The 14,813-nt window shown below is 40.2% G+C and overlaps 1 protein-coding gene across 1 annotated transcript in view; it reads right to left on the reverse strand.

Moving 5' to 3' along the window:
• Positions 1–14,813, reverse strand: part of spata5 (spermatogenesis associated 5) — a 127,744-nt gene that overhangs the window by 71,629 nt on the left and 41,302 nt on the right. The window contains exon 15 of the mRNA XM_022189722.2: positions 14,083–14,209. Within this exon, the coding sequence (XP_022045414.2) occupies positions 14,083–14,209 (127 nt within the window). The remainder of the gene's footprint in view (positions 1–14,082; positions 14,210–14,813) is intronic.

Here is a 14,813-nt window from a genome sequence, read left to right on the forward strand (position 1 = left end):
AACTATTACTACAAGTGAACACTACGTCAGATGCCTGCTGACCATCACATGATTGTAATCCTACTACAAATCGACTTCATCTGTCGGAAATAATACAATGACTGAGCAGCCTTGGCAGAGTGCTGGACTCTGAGTGCTTTTCTTGTTTGACTTGGGCTAATAATACATAAAAAGAGTTTAGACGATGATCATTAGCTGCTGTCTTAACTCAGTGAACCTCAAAAAATGAAGGTGTACTTGAAAGGCATCTAAAAAAAAATCTAAAAAAAAACCCCAAAAAGATGAAATTATACTATTTAGCCAGAAACTGTAAAAATGGAAGAATTGTTGTACTTTGCCATGTGCTATTCTGTCATGTAAGTAATGTAAGCAGTAAAATATCTAGTATGTAGCTTTTTTCCGGGAATTGGTAACACCTGTGGCCATACGGAAAAATGTTATTTATGCTGATTCCAGGTCTTTTTAAATTGTTAAAAATTACATATAGAAATTCAACTTTGTTTTTGTGATGTATGACATGAATGTGCAATACTACAAAGATATATTTTTTTAACTCCTCTGACTGCCTGGGGTTTCAAGGCTTAATCTTCATGTTACCTATTCCTCTTCAACACACAACAGCTGCTGAGTGCTTAATAATATCCAAATTATGCAACCAGAGGCTTAACCAGCCTTGATATATACATATATATACACACACACATAAAGCTCCAGCACAAGGAAACACAACTCCTGCTCCGACAGCCAAATGGTCGTCCTCACAGAAGGGCCTGATGGGATTGATTTCATTTCAGCTACAATGGGTAACTTAATCTTGATGAAGACGACTGAAGCCGGCAGAGGATATACATTGGGATACCATTACTCCCTTGGCCTGTCCAGTGTGCCCCTGAAATAACTGCAGAAAATAATAGCCCATTTGTTTAGCCATTCTCCAAATATGGCACCGGATATGTGGAGGTGAACAGAAAAGAGAACACAAACCTGCTTTTTATCACAGGAGTCAAAAAAAAAAAAAAAAGGAGACACACTGTAGCTCCTTCTGCGACATTAACCGAACCCCCTCCTGCTCCAGTCTTACACCTTATCCACTTGTAAGCAGCTCTTAATGTGGTGTTGGGATCCCCAGAGCAGAGAGCCAGGCTCAGGGGGCTTCAGCAGGGGATATTTGGAACATACAAAGGGGGTATTATTTGTTGCAACCCCCAGTTGGCCCCCTACCAGCTTCTATTTTGTAAGTGGGTCTGAGTGTATCCCGATGGTGGTGAATGATGACTCCTTCCTACGCCGTAATTTTTACACAGATGAGAGTACGACCAGGCAGACGGGCTAATCTCCTTCCAGCTGGCACACATATTCACCTACTAATCAGATTGTCTCACGTCTAAATGCACTACCTGTGGTGTGTCTGTGTTTCAAAGATTAAATAATATTGACGTCAGCATATTGTATTTCATGTTTCTCAACATTTGGACGCAATTTCCCTTAAACCTCAAGGTCTCCCCCTCTGTGTATTTTGTTGGTGCGCTAAGGTGTGGGCGTTTTGTTGCAGGTATCTGCGAGACATGAAATACAATCCAGGAAGACTAGCTTCAGCACAGAGTAGACCTATTAGGTTTATCAGACGCCAAAACAGTGCAGAGTGCTTTATAATACACCGAGGTGGGATTTTACAGCCGTTACAGGAGAGAGATGCTGAATAGAAATCTACAGGAGACAGATTTTTATGGCGTGTTGCTACTCCCCTCAAAAAGCCAATTGTCTGCTTTGTAACAGCCAAACCACTAAACATCCAGCCACTAATTCATGCAGGGTGTCGTGAAAGTGTGCGCATATGTTGTGAAAGTGTAACCTGTGGAAGAAAAGTGCTTTATAAAACCTATCACCAATTTATTTGGCATGTAATTGATTTGCCAATGCACAATGTCGTCTCCCAAAAACTACGTTCCTGTACGACAAACCTGCATTTTCATTTATGTTTTTTAAGCACATTTTCTCCCTGAAAGGTAAGACTTTGATGTAGTAGGAAAGTCTTCCAGGCTAGAAGAGCCACAGAGTCTTTGTATGGAGGCAGGATGGTGGAAAAAGTCTGCAAAAGGACTTTCAACCAGGAGGCTGGTGTTCGTGAGCATTGTTCTTAGACTTTAGTTTTGTTTTTACTCGCCATTTGTTAGATTTAAGCACCAAAACTACATGGTAAGGTTTGGGAAAACATCATGATTTGGGTTCTAATAAGACTCTTTCAGAATATGTTGGAAGGTTCACCTCCATTTTCGAGTCCCATCTCACCTAATATATGGTTGGTTGGCTAATAAATGTTAAAGATATGTTGATCTGAAGAACATATTCCAGCAGAAAACACGTCCCTTACAATTGTAACTGAGAATGCAGTTTAGTTGTAGGAGCACAGGTTTTGGGAGACATAGCTGAACCATCATCCCTGAACTAACATACTAAATATCACATTTACCTGGAGTGAGTGTTATCATTGAGACATACCATTGTTTTGGTAAAGTTTTTGTAAAATTCAGCAGCGAGCACTAGGAAAAATTGAAACATGCAGAATACGGACAGGCAAGTTAATGACTGACTAGATAGTAGACACAACTGTGTTTGTGAGGTGTGAATAACACGGATAGAACATAATAGAATATGTGGTAGCATCTCAGTTCCAACCACTCGTGTCTAAAGAGCAGCCACCTCCGTATAAACGGCATGAAACAATCTTTGAAATGTGACCAAAACTCAAACAAAGAGGACAAAAAAGAAATTCAAAGAAAGACAGCACAATAAAGACAGACGCAGCGAGATGAAAAAAAGAGGAAAAATATACAACCTCCCCAGCAGTATTGCAGGAGGGGGGTTAGGAGAAGCATTTATGAGAATAAACGAGATTTCCTGAACTGAGAGCATTCCAAGGGCGCCGGTGGTCTCGGCTTGCCAAGAGGCAAGACGACACATGCTGGAGATGTCTGCCAGGTAGCAGAGCACAAAGAGCCCTCATTTCCTCCCTATCCCTCCCTCCCTTTCTCCCTCCCTCCTCTCCACCTCCTGACACACACACACACCTACACACACACCCACACACACACACACACCTCTCTCTCATCCTCATGTCTTTCCTGCTCTTGCTCACCAAAACAGAGGGGCAGCTGATGGATGTGCAGAATGCCTGTTGTAGAAAAAAGAATTAAAAACACACATGTAGCTCGGCTACAAGCACTAACATGAAAAACACAAGCAGTCTCTTACCGTGTTGAATTTTTGGTTAAGTGGCACTTCTGACTTTGTACTGAAGTATTTTCCCAGAAAAGAAACTTTAATGTCGTATAAAGCTCTGCCTTAGTTAAGCCGTTTGTGGCTAAATGACCAAAGTCTGGCCATGCAGGTTTTTTTCTGTGTCTGGTTGGATTGGAGGCTTTTTGCGGTGGTATTCTTGGATGCACACATGTGTAAGCTGACACTAATACGGCCCTTGAAGTTTGATACTTGCCTGGGGATCCTGCTCCCTCAGTGCTCACACACACACATGCAGCTTCCCAGAGCTCATCCATCCCTAGGTAGTATCCCATTACTTGCTTGCAAAGACACACACAGACACACACTATTTTTTTGGTTGTTTTTTTTTGCCAATGTAGCTTCACCAAGCCACAAGCCAGAACTCTCACTCTGCCTTCTAATTAATGGAACTTCGAAACATAACCAGGACAGGAAATACTTAAAATACTGGACATTGATGGAATAGTGTTTAAGCAAAGTGGCATAATAACGAGGCTGAAAACTCAACTATGGATGAAAACTGCTTTTAAGCGGAGAGACACGAATAGCTGGAGTGTGGATAATATGGACAGCTCAGCCCAGCTTCAGTAGGACACCCTGCACTGTGGCAGCGGGGCCCTATTCAGAACTGTGCAGTCAGGAAAAAACAGTGAATAAGCTCTAATCCTTTAAGACAGCACCAATAGAGATTCCATCATGCTTGGCTCGTCACGAGAGGAGAGCAAAGCTTGGGAGATGATAACGTCAGTCCAACACAAAATAAAATATGGCCTGTTTTGACTGGCCGGCTTACTTCGCTCTTTTAGCTAAGGGTAGTTTCCTGTTGAGTGGAGGAATGGCTCAGGTGCAGGTTTCTGCTAAAGAAAGGGCAAAACAAAAAGCATTCACGGAGAAAAACTCTCCTCCGATGGCCACTTGTGAGGCCACGTAACAAAGACTGAAATGTTTTGCGTGTTCAAGAGAGGCTTTCTACACTTAACCGAAGAAAGCCTTAATGTACAGTCTTTATGGAAGCTGGAATTAAGAGGTATTAATGTGAGCCGGCACGTACAAACAGAAGCACAGCCTATTTTAGATATGCATATTTTTATGGTTTGCTTTAGGTTACTTTGGAGTCAGACAGATTTCCCACTAATACTAAAATGATTAGCCCATTAATTACATGACTGACAGAAAATTAATTAGCAACAATTTGGATGTCAGTGGCTGTTAAGGCCAAGAATCAAATGGATGTAACCATGTTTACTTCTAGAGTTTTAAAACAAGTTTGGTTAACCAAAGTGCTGTGCGTCTTATAAGACAGACCACATGACACTAAACAGGATAAAACTTGCAAACCAATAAATGTAAAATGATATAAAAACAAGATAATGAGGCCAACAACTTGTAAGATCAATTCCTAAGATAAAATAAGTGGAAAATACTAAAATATTAAAACAACTAAGAGCAACCAAAGGCAATTAAAATGTGTTCATCTTGAGAAGAATATTCCAAAGCTTTCATGCCTGCGATTGGGAAGGCACCTGAGCAGCTAGCTTATAGGATAACATGAACATGTTAAGAAAGATGAAACATTAAACATCTACAATTCGATGACGAGTCAGCAAACTTCTGCTGAGCGAGACCTGGCAATCATATCTTATGGACGATTTTTATCGGCCTTTCAGAGGAATCGTACGGATTGTGTCAATAAATATAAGTAACAGTCCTGTCCAAATTTTCCCAGTTCACCCGAAGTCAGCTAAAACATTGATTAATTGTACGTAATACAAAGTGACGCACATTGGATGGACTATGTATCTTGGAGGTGTTACTTATTTAGGTGACAGCGTGGCGGACGAATAATTGCGGTAAACAAGCAGCATCCTAAAAGACGCACTCTGGTGAATCCTTCTGTTGCTGTCCATACTCGTTATCCAGCGGGTCTTACAGGGTGGAAACTCAGCAAGCATCAAAGTGGCTGAGATACAAATCACCACTTGCGGTATAGATCTTTAGGAATAAAATCTGTCCAAACAGGATGCAGGGATTTGTGAGTTTGGCTTTGAGTTGAAGGGGCGGGCTTTGTTTCCAGGCAGCCATGTGTGTAACTAATCGTGTAAACACATCAGTTCTACTAAATCTGGTGGAGAATTCTGATTCAGATTGTGGTTCGTAAGTATACTCCCCCAAAAAAGACATTATATGAGCTTTTGGATGGATCGCTGACCGCTAATGAAACCAATGACAACTATAGTAAAGCTACAGAATGCACCATAAGTTGAACAACAACCAAAAAAAAAAACTAAAAACATTGTAATTAAAGATTAATAGATAGTAGTAATAGAAAATACATTTTAATCATTTTATTTCAGCAATATATATGTTACTTTGGGCTCTGGTGATCGATTATTTTCTGGCATTTAATCGATCGAATGAAAATGTCAAAAACACCCCAACCACTTTACTACCCTGATTACCCAAAGGACACAACAATGCCTTTCAATCTCAGAGGAGAAAATTCTCTATTTTTTCATATTTTCAGATGATTTCCAAGTTGTATCAACAGACATGAAGACCCTACCGTTCTGGTTCACAAGGCAGGTGATAAAAAAAAAGCATAAATCGTTTGCTAAACACCACTGATTAGGATCTGGGACACTGGCATGCAAGCCTACATGAATGGAAAGCCTCAGACGTAATGCACACACAGAGGCCCTGACGTGAGCTCTGAGTGCAAAAGACAGAGAAGGGGGAGGGGGGGGGGGGGGGGGGGAAATCAAAGCTACACTTAGCTAATGCCTGAATATTTAACAAGTGGCCCACTAATTACAGTCTGGTGGAATTTGACTGTGATTACAATTAGCAACATCCAGACTGGCTGGGAAAACACTGGCAGATGTTCAGGCAGCTCAAACTGGCCTGATGTCAGATATTTACTTTGTATGACTCCTGTTAAAGCCCAGTAGGCCACAGACAGACTCCATGAAAGGATTTTCACCAACATGTAAAAGTGCATGGGCCAGGTGTACACCAGGTATCAGCACAAAATGCAAATATAGCAAAGAAGAAGTAGTTTTGATCTACTTACAAGATAAAAATACAGAATTTTGATTGCAAAGGACTAGTAATTCTTCAAAAATGTGAATAAAATACAATTATAAATGCTGCACAATCATGAGGTCATGTACGTTTGGACGGAAAATCACAACCATGGAGGTCATTGAAGCTTGTCACAATCCTACTTCTCTGTGTTTCAGTGCCATACAGCATGTGGAAGACAGAAAACATTGCAGAAAACACAGAACACAACAACCAAAGCGAAGCTGAATTTAGAGACGGCATGAAAATATGAAGATGCAACACAATGTGTGCTGCACAAAATAATAACTACATGGTGTAAACTGTTCAATAATAAACCATGCATAGCGTTTTCAGGCACAAGTCAGCTTTCTTGGCTTGCTTTTATGTGGTAAAAATGTATTTAGTGTGACATGTTTTCTGCTGTTGCCAACCACAATGAGAATTCTACTGCAGAGATTTCCTACACAGGCCAGTGAACAACACAAAGGCAGGTTTAAGTAATGTTTTTCTAAGCATCTGTATTTATTCTGGAAAGTCTGTGATATGTAGGAATGGCCAATTTTGAAAATAAGTGTCAAAAGAACTGATCCATGTCAAGTCTGGCACCATCTCCTGTTCAGAAGCCACACTACAGTGCAAGCTGGAGATTTTCAGAGGGAGGAGGCTGTAAACATGAGAGGATAACTAACACACAACACCAGTGGGTAGACAACACCAGACATCGGGACCTACTGGGCAACAAGTTGCATTGTCGGAAAATGACACAGCAAAAAAACAAAACAAAACTGGGTGACAAATAAATGCTATAATCTTTGTTTAACTTGATTTAAACAGCCTATATGCACTGCTATTGTTTTTGTTTGATTTTATGATTTTCCACTCTGTTGCTCTGTTTGCACTGACTTGAAATCTGAACACGTATAATAGCAAATCTAAATTTAGTGCTTTCTGGCACGGGTAATTGTTACAAACATTTATTTGTTGTCATTGTTCCAACATGGTAACACACCCCAGGAGCTGTTAAGTGACTCAAACTTCACTTTGGCACAGTTTTACCCACAACAAGGCGAGGAAAACAGGAAGGTAAAACTAGTGCAAGAGATAATTTCTAAGTGGGTGGGCAACTGTACTCAGACCTGCAAGGACATGATCTGTCAGTACAATTATAGTTAAAAAAAAAATAGTTTAATATATGAAACACAATTAAAAGCATTGTAATGTATTGAGAAATCTGAAAATTAGAGCAAATTTGTCAATTCCCAGTGAATTAATTACGGTTGTTTAAATGTACCTATAGACAACTTGGTGGAGAGGATGAGGTTAGTTGAGATACACTTTTCAACAAAAGTAGTGGTATAGTATGAAAGCTAGTTGTCAACTAAGTGATTTAAAACAAAAAGAGAAAGTGGTCTGGTTTGCATCAAGCCCCAACAGTGCTTAACAAGTTCATTATTTAATTAGGCAACCATCAAAAAAGTAAAGAACAATACTTTTCTGTCTGAAGTTTCTTTCATTTTTTTTAAAGTGAGTTTTCCGCTTCTCTCAGTTGTTTTTTCAGACAAATAATCTGCGAAAATAACTGCGTTAGACATCATTATCATTATTTCTAAAGCTACACGCACTGAAAAATGAGAATTGTTGGACTATCTTAAACAAACTGCATCAACTGATGATTCCTTTTCTCTACTCTGTAATCCTACTTGAAGAAAACGGTGGCTCAACTGCAGCACAAAAAATGAAGAAACGTGGATGTCTTGACATCAAGCATGAAATGCTAAAGGAGCAGAAGACTTCATTTTTGTACTCTCGTTGAAACTAAAATACCAGTTTAAAGGGACAAAGTGCTATTTTTAAGCTAGTAGAATCCATAAACGCAAACTGCCATCACCAAGCAGAAGAGATAAATGAGATTAATTTGAAACATTACTTCAAAATAGTCAGCCACCCTTGTTGTAAAGCACATTTACTGTTATATTTACTCATAAATAGACAGTACCATGTCATTACACTGTCACATGTAGACGACAAAATCATCCATTTAGACTAGTTGAAATGCAGCCACTGTAGCTGCATCTACAGTATAGACTTTCAGGACAGACATGCTGTCCTTTCAACTCCAGTCCTATTGTCTCTGTTTTGCTCTGGCCCCTCTATCTGATAAGAGCCCAGTTGGTAACTTCTGGTCACAAACAAAGGCCCATCTGCTAGTAATCTTCTCCACTGTAAGTAGTCCTGCCTCCTGATAGCACGGATAAAGCCCAGCACACATTAGGGTAAACAAATAAGCTTTTCAGTGAAACAACAAACCCACGCTATCTTTCTAAGGAATAAACTTGCTATGAATTCACAACGGCAACAAAGTGGAAGAGGAAAAACATTGTCAAAAGGTGGTTTTGAACAAACTGGAAGGGGCGAAAGGGTCATCTTGCTCGAGTGTGTGTTTGTGCGTACGATCGATGGGCAGCTGCTCGGCAAACAGAGTGACAGCGGCTCTTCCCGCTGCACAGGCTGGATAAATATTCCTGGCGGTGCTAATCAATCACCACAACTCGGTCATGGTGGGTCAGAGGTGGGCCAGGGTGATTGGCGCAATACAAAGGAAAGAGGAAGTGTAAGAGTTTTTTTAAGCTTCAGGGGGGCAGTAGGGGGTGTTTGGTGGCATGTCATCATGTAGAGCAAAAAACAAACCTACTTACATTGACCACAGCGTCTTCCTAGTGACATTTTTCAGATCTGTAGCAACCCAGGATGCTGTGCAAATTTAAAGGGACAGTGTGTTTTTGTTTGGTACAAGAATAGACTGTCCCTGTGTGTCTACAGCTGTGACAAAGCAATTATGTGCATTCAATCTGTCACTGTTGTGATACAAAGAAGCGGAAGTAGCTACAGCATGCTCATGTGAAAACTATATTTATGTTTTGTTATCCAATTGTTAGGATGGGATTCAGCTGCATTTGTATGCTGCTGCATACCTCACTGACAGCACAAAGACTGGAGGAAGTTGTAGGACTTGGTGCATGTGCAAAAGGACAAAATGTCTTTGTTACGCAAGTTGAAAGACATAAAAACTGTAGGCCTCTTTGACTCATATTCTAAAAAGTTCAACAGACTCAAAATCTGCATAGCGAAAAAGCTATGCAACATGCTATTTTTAAACTCTGGAACAAACAATGTCAGGCAATTTGTAGCAGATAAATGTATAGATTTATGGGCATTGAAATAAAGAAAAACAATCAAAAAAATCTGAGTCCATGGTCAGAAAATCAGCACAACAAAGAGCTCCATTGTTGGGTAACACTCATTCCATTTAGAACTGGAGTACCAGTAGGGTTGAAAAATAGTATCAGTGAGACTATAGCTTCATACTAAATTTAAAATACACATACTGTAGACATTTTACTACTTACATTTTGAATTCATTTCCAGGCATGATTCCTGTCTGATCTGTGTAAACACTGACTTCAGTCCTAGTTCATCCAAAAAGTCCTTGAACTTTTATCAAGAGACTATTGGTTGCAGCTAGTTAAAAGAACTAATGGTTTCAGGGTTGGTCTGAGGAGTGCAGAATTTTTTGTTTTTTGAATAATCTGGTTGGAATAATCTGTTTATTTTAGGCAAAGCTTAAATGAGACATGTACAATAAAGTGACTGTGGTGAAATACAATATCGTAAGCTTAGATGATTAAAGTTTCCTGTCAGAACAGATCAGTAGGAGTGCCGGAAAGTTGATAAAGTGATGATTTTTTTTTTTTTTTTGACAGTTTCTAGCTCTGATAAACTGTAATATTGGCAATATTATAAAAACAGCATGTCTTTTAAACCTGCCAGCTGGCGTTGGGTTTCAGAGGTACAACTTCATGGAATATATTACATAAAAATGTATTCCGACATTGGTGCCATTTGGGAAACCTTATTCTGACACAGAGACAAAAACTTGATAAGAAATGGAAATCTGCACTGTTGCATAGCAGCATTTGAGAGATGGACAACAGGCCTGCTCCTTTCTATCTAAAGTAAACACCACTTTCTCCCCTCTCTTCCTCTGTCCATCCCACCCACTCTGTCCATCAAACAGCTGAGGCCCCCAGGAGCCTCCTCTACACCACTAGCAGCCGACAATGACTTCATTGACACCCAAGCGTCCCATTAATCTTCATTTGTCCTATCATACCCTGCCATTGGCAAGGAAATGTCTGCTCATCTCCGGTGTGAACTGACACACAGTGTTGGTGGTGGCGAAGGGGCGCTAAAGGAGGGCAGGGTGCTAAAATCATAGGGGGTGAATGTGGGGTGTCTATCTGCCCATTTGGCAGCTTCCGTTTGCAGTGTAGCTCATTGGTCCCTCATTCAAATGACCTACTAAACACACACACACACAGTAGGGGGTGTGAGCAGGAGGAGGTAATCTGATTTCTCAGCTGCACGGGAGACCACTTCCTGAGAGGGAGGCCAGCTTGTGGAAGGATGCCTGGGGTTTCCCATCTGTCTACCCAAGGGCCTGACCCCCTGCCTACTGTTAAAAGAGTTTCTTTCTCGTTCTTTTTTATGCATTTATCTTCCTCTCAGATACACATATACATTCAACTATACACTTGGGCTGTTTCTTAGCTGCCGTACCACTAATGGAGTTTGAAATGAGATAGCAACCAATTGTGAAGGTGCAGGAAGTTGCTGTCATTCCCATACCACAGCTCTAGATCGGTTCTCCACAAGTGGGCTAGAAATGTGGTTGGGGTGTTTGAGGAGGGGGTCAACGAAGATTTGCATGTGGCACAGTTGTATTGATGGATCTGCAGTGAGCAGTTGCCAGTTTACAGAGAACAGCAGCAGACGTGCCACATCTTGGTGCTGTTTTCTTAGTTGAGATATGTGAATATTAAATATTAAAAAATCATGCATTGATAGTTCAAGTGTTGGGTGAGAAACAACAGCGCTGAAAAATTCCAGCAACTTCTCTTTAAGTAATTTCCTGAAAAACATTGACTGAAGTTAGTGTCTTTGATTAGTGGATATGCTATTTTAGAATAATACCACATCTTTTTAGAATGAGTGGCATGAATGTATTTTTAACAAAGGAGGAAACCCAAAGACCAAAAAGTGGAATAAAAGCAGAGACAGACGGCGGCCTGAGCAGGAGCTTAAAGAGCGGCGCGACATTCTCCTTTCCTGTGTCCTTTTTTGACAAGGCACAGACTCCGTCTTTGATCAGCACTCAGGAAATTTCATTAAGACGGAGATGGGTGGATAAGAGACCAAAGAAAGCTTTTGTGGATGGGAAGAGGAAGAGAAGGAGATAAAAGGCTAGAAAAATAGAAACTGTAAGGAGGCAAAAGAAGAAAAAGACCTATAGTAGAATCTTTTTTCTAAAAGTCACAGAAGGGAGGAAGCAAGGAAGAAAAGACCATTGTTTTACCTTTAGTGAGTTTTAAATTAACCAAATCAGAGTATAAATGGTTGATGTGCATTGGTTTGAGTCTAATTAATGTTCTCAAAGTGTGGTTAGGATGTGAAATTGAAATAAACAGCAACAAATAAAACATATTTATCAAATTAATGTGATATATTCAAGAACAGGTGCTGTGCGTGTGTTTTACAACTTGTTTGTGCTTTTTGCTCCTATCACTGGATGCCCTGATGCATTACCAGTAAGCAGCTATGCTCTGAATGCTGAATTAGTATGTATGAAGATTCACCTGTATTTGGGTCAGTGGTGCTGCAAATGGAAACTTAGCTAATTTTACCTCAACATTTTGTACATTTCTCTTGCTAGAAAACAATACAAAGAGTTACAGCAATGCTTTGAGGTAAATGCAAAGGTCAACTTGGCTAACATATTCACGGTACTAATGCTAACAAGCTACTAATATATGATGTTAACCATGATCACCCTCTTGGTAAACATTTCCAAACTTGCGCTAAACATGAAGTACAGCTTTACTTTACTGAAATAGCTGCACACTGAAACTTTGACATCATTATGGTGGTGAAGAAGAGGTCAGCTGATCATCAAAGTCATGAGGACTGTCATCTTATGGTTACCTTGAATGCCTGTACAGAATGTAATGACAACCTATTCTCTAGTTGTTAAAGTACATGTAAAGGAAATCCAGAGATTTGCTTCTCAGCACAGCAAACAGGTCAGAACATGAAGATGAAAAGAAGTAACTATGTACTGTAGCTGTGGAGTTAGATCATTCAAGTGTTTTTCATCATTTTTGTGTTCATGATCCAATAACACATTGACTTAGCATGACCCCTCTATCTCAACACTAGTTTGTATTAGCATGGGTGGTTCTCCCACTTGACTGCAAGTTACATTTACTGCAACCAACGGTCTACTAGCCAGCTATGTCTTTGTCACAAATGCATTTTCCCTGCATGTCAGAGTTCACAAGACAGACTAGTCTCCTTATTTAAATGTCCTAAGATTGATGAGATGAAGAGGGGGATTGATTTTGTGTGGAACCACAATGATGGAAAGCATGGAGCACTACGAGCACCAGACTCTATAGAGACCATTTCACACCAGGTAGTTTTATAAACTTTCACGAGAAAAAGTTGGATTCAAGGATAATCTGTAACTGGTGAGTAGGGTCAACCCAACTATTTCCTGTCCCATTTTCATCTTCCCATTCTGCTGACATCTGGTGACATGACCACCAATGCACGTGGAAGTTGCGTTATGTGGTTTAGTTAATCATTGTAGGTAACTTAGTTTACTGCAGTGCAGCAAAGCGGTATTCTGTCTTTAAAGAGTGCATTTGTGATTTCACATCTCACCTGTTTTGTTTGGTCAAAACAAACTCAGGTCTGTTTGTGCAGTTAGTATAGTTCACTTGGGCTGCTGTGAAAGCTGTCAGTCAGTGTCTGCAGAGACCACACTTCCAGCAGCATTTCAGAAGAGGGAACACAGATTTTGAACCCTGATTTTTTTTTAATCGTTCAAATGTGGCTGGGTGAGTAATAGCAATTGTGTTTCGTATATCCAACTCAGGACACCGTTTTCGCAGGTTCAAAAAGACTGAGATATTTCCATCTGGACAAAAGCAGCGCATTGACAAACAGACATTTTGAACCTTACGGCATTTGCTAGCATGACTACATGGGATGGAGGAAACATATACGGCTTGAAAAGGGATTTGATGGTGTGGTATTCTGGAAACTGGAACAAGATCCAAAATGGAAGCAACTATAGAAATACAAACCTTGTTGAAAGGATGTGAAGGCAACAACAAATAAGAGCAATTTCATTTGAGCCTCTGTGAGAACAATGAGCTTATTTGTACAAAATGTAAACAGCTATATTTTCATAACCACAAACCTTTAGTATTGTATAGTGAAGTTATTTCCATATGCTTTTAAGTAATGATGAGCCACATATTTGGCTTCTTGAAAGAGAACAGAAAAGTCTTTGGCGCCATTTAGTCAAACAAACTAAATGATTATAAGCTCGAAGGCAGATTAAGTCACTCTAAACAGTATAAGGCAACCAAAACCAAACAAAGAGTAAAAATCTTCTGGTGTCTGATTCAACCAGACAACACAGCACCACCGTCCAAAGAACAATTCAGTGAAGACAGACTGGAGGAAGCGACCTTTAACCTTATCAATCATGTACAACAGAGTAAGGAAGGCAGAGAAGGAGACATGAGGGACACACACAACATCTCCTCAACCTTATCAATCACACACCAAAGAGGAGCAAGAAGAGATGAAGACAGAGAGTCGGCGTCTGTTTACCTTATCGATCATGTCGGGCCGGTTAGTGGCGGCCAGCACGGTGACGTCTCGGAGCTGCTCAATGCCGTCCATCTCTGTCAGGAGCTGAGCCAGGACCCGGTCGCCTACACCGCCGGAACCCGAGGAGCTAAAGGGATGAGAACATAAGATGCATGAATGGAAGGAACGGAAGAGAGACGTGAGAGTGATGGGTGGATGGAAGAAGGGACACAAAGATGGATGAGAGAGCTGGAAAGCCACGGAGGCAAATTAGCCTCAAACTGGTGGAAAAGTAGATTATCGACTGAATTATTGTGTGTAATGTGATAAAATATAGCCAGATGATGGCGGAAAGGGAGGAAGAACAGCATGTGCTATGAAGGAATGAAGGTAGAAAAAGAAGTGAACTATAGAAAAGAACTGAATGGAACAATGACGAAAAATATGGAGACCATAGTGCTGAAAATGTGATGGATATTTCAAAGGGTAGATAAAACTGTGACATCCTGCTCTTTGGAGCAAAAGCAAAAACTGCTTAAAACCTTTTCATGATTCTTTGCAGCATTATATAATCAATGATTGTTTCCAGGTTTTGAATATTGCAGGGTTCACTGTCATTCTATTTGCATCCATTTTCATGACAATAATCGCTCTTCTTTCCAAAAAAAAAAAAATGGCCGCAATCCTTACCAAAAACAAGCTATTCCTCAAAAATAAAGCAGCTCTTCTTTAGAAGTTAGAAATAAGTAAGC

Source organism: Acanthochromis polyacanthus, chromosome 10 (genome assembly GCF_021347895.1).
Source record: "Acanthochromis polyacanthus isolate Apoly-LR-REF ecotype Palm Island chromosome 10, KAUST_Apoly_ChrSc, whole genome shotgun sequence".
Classification (NCBI taxonomy): Eukaryota; Metazoa; Chordata; class Actinopteri; family Pomacentridae; genus Acanthochromis; species Acanthochromis polyacanthus.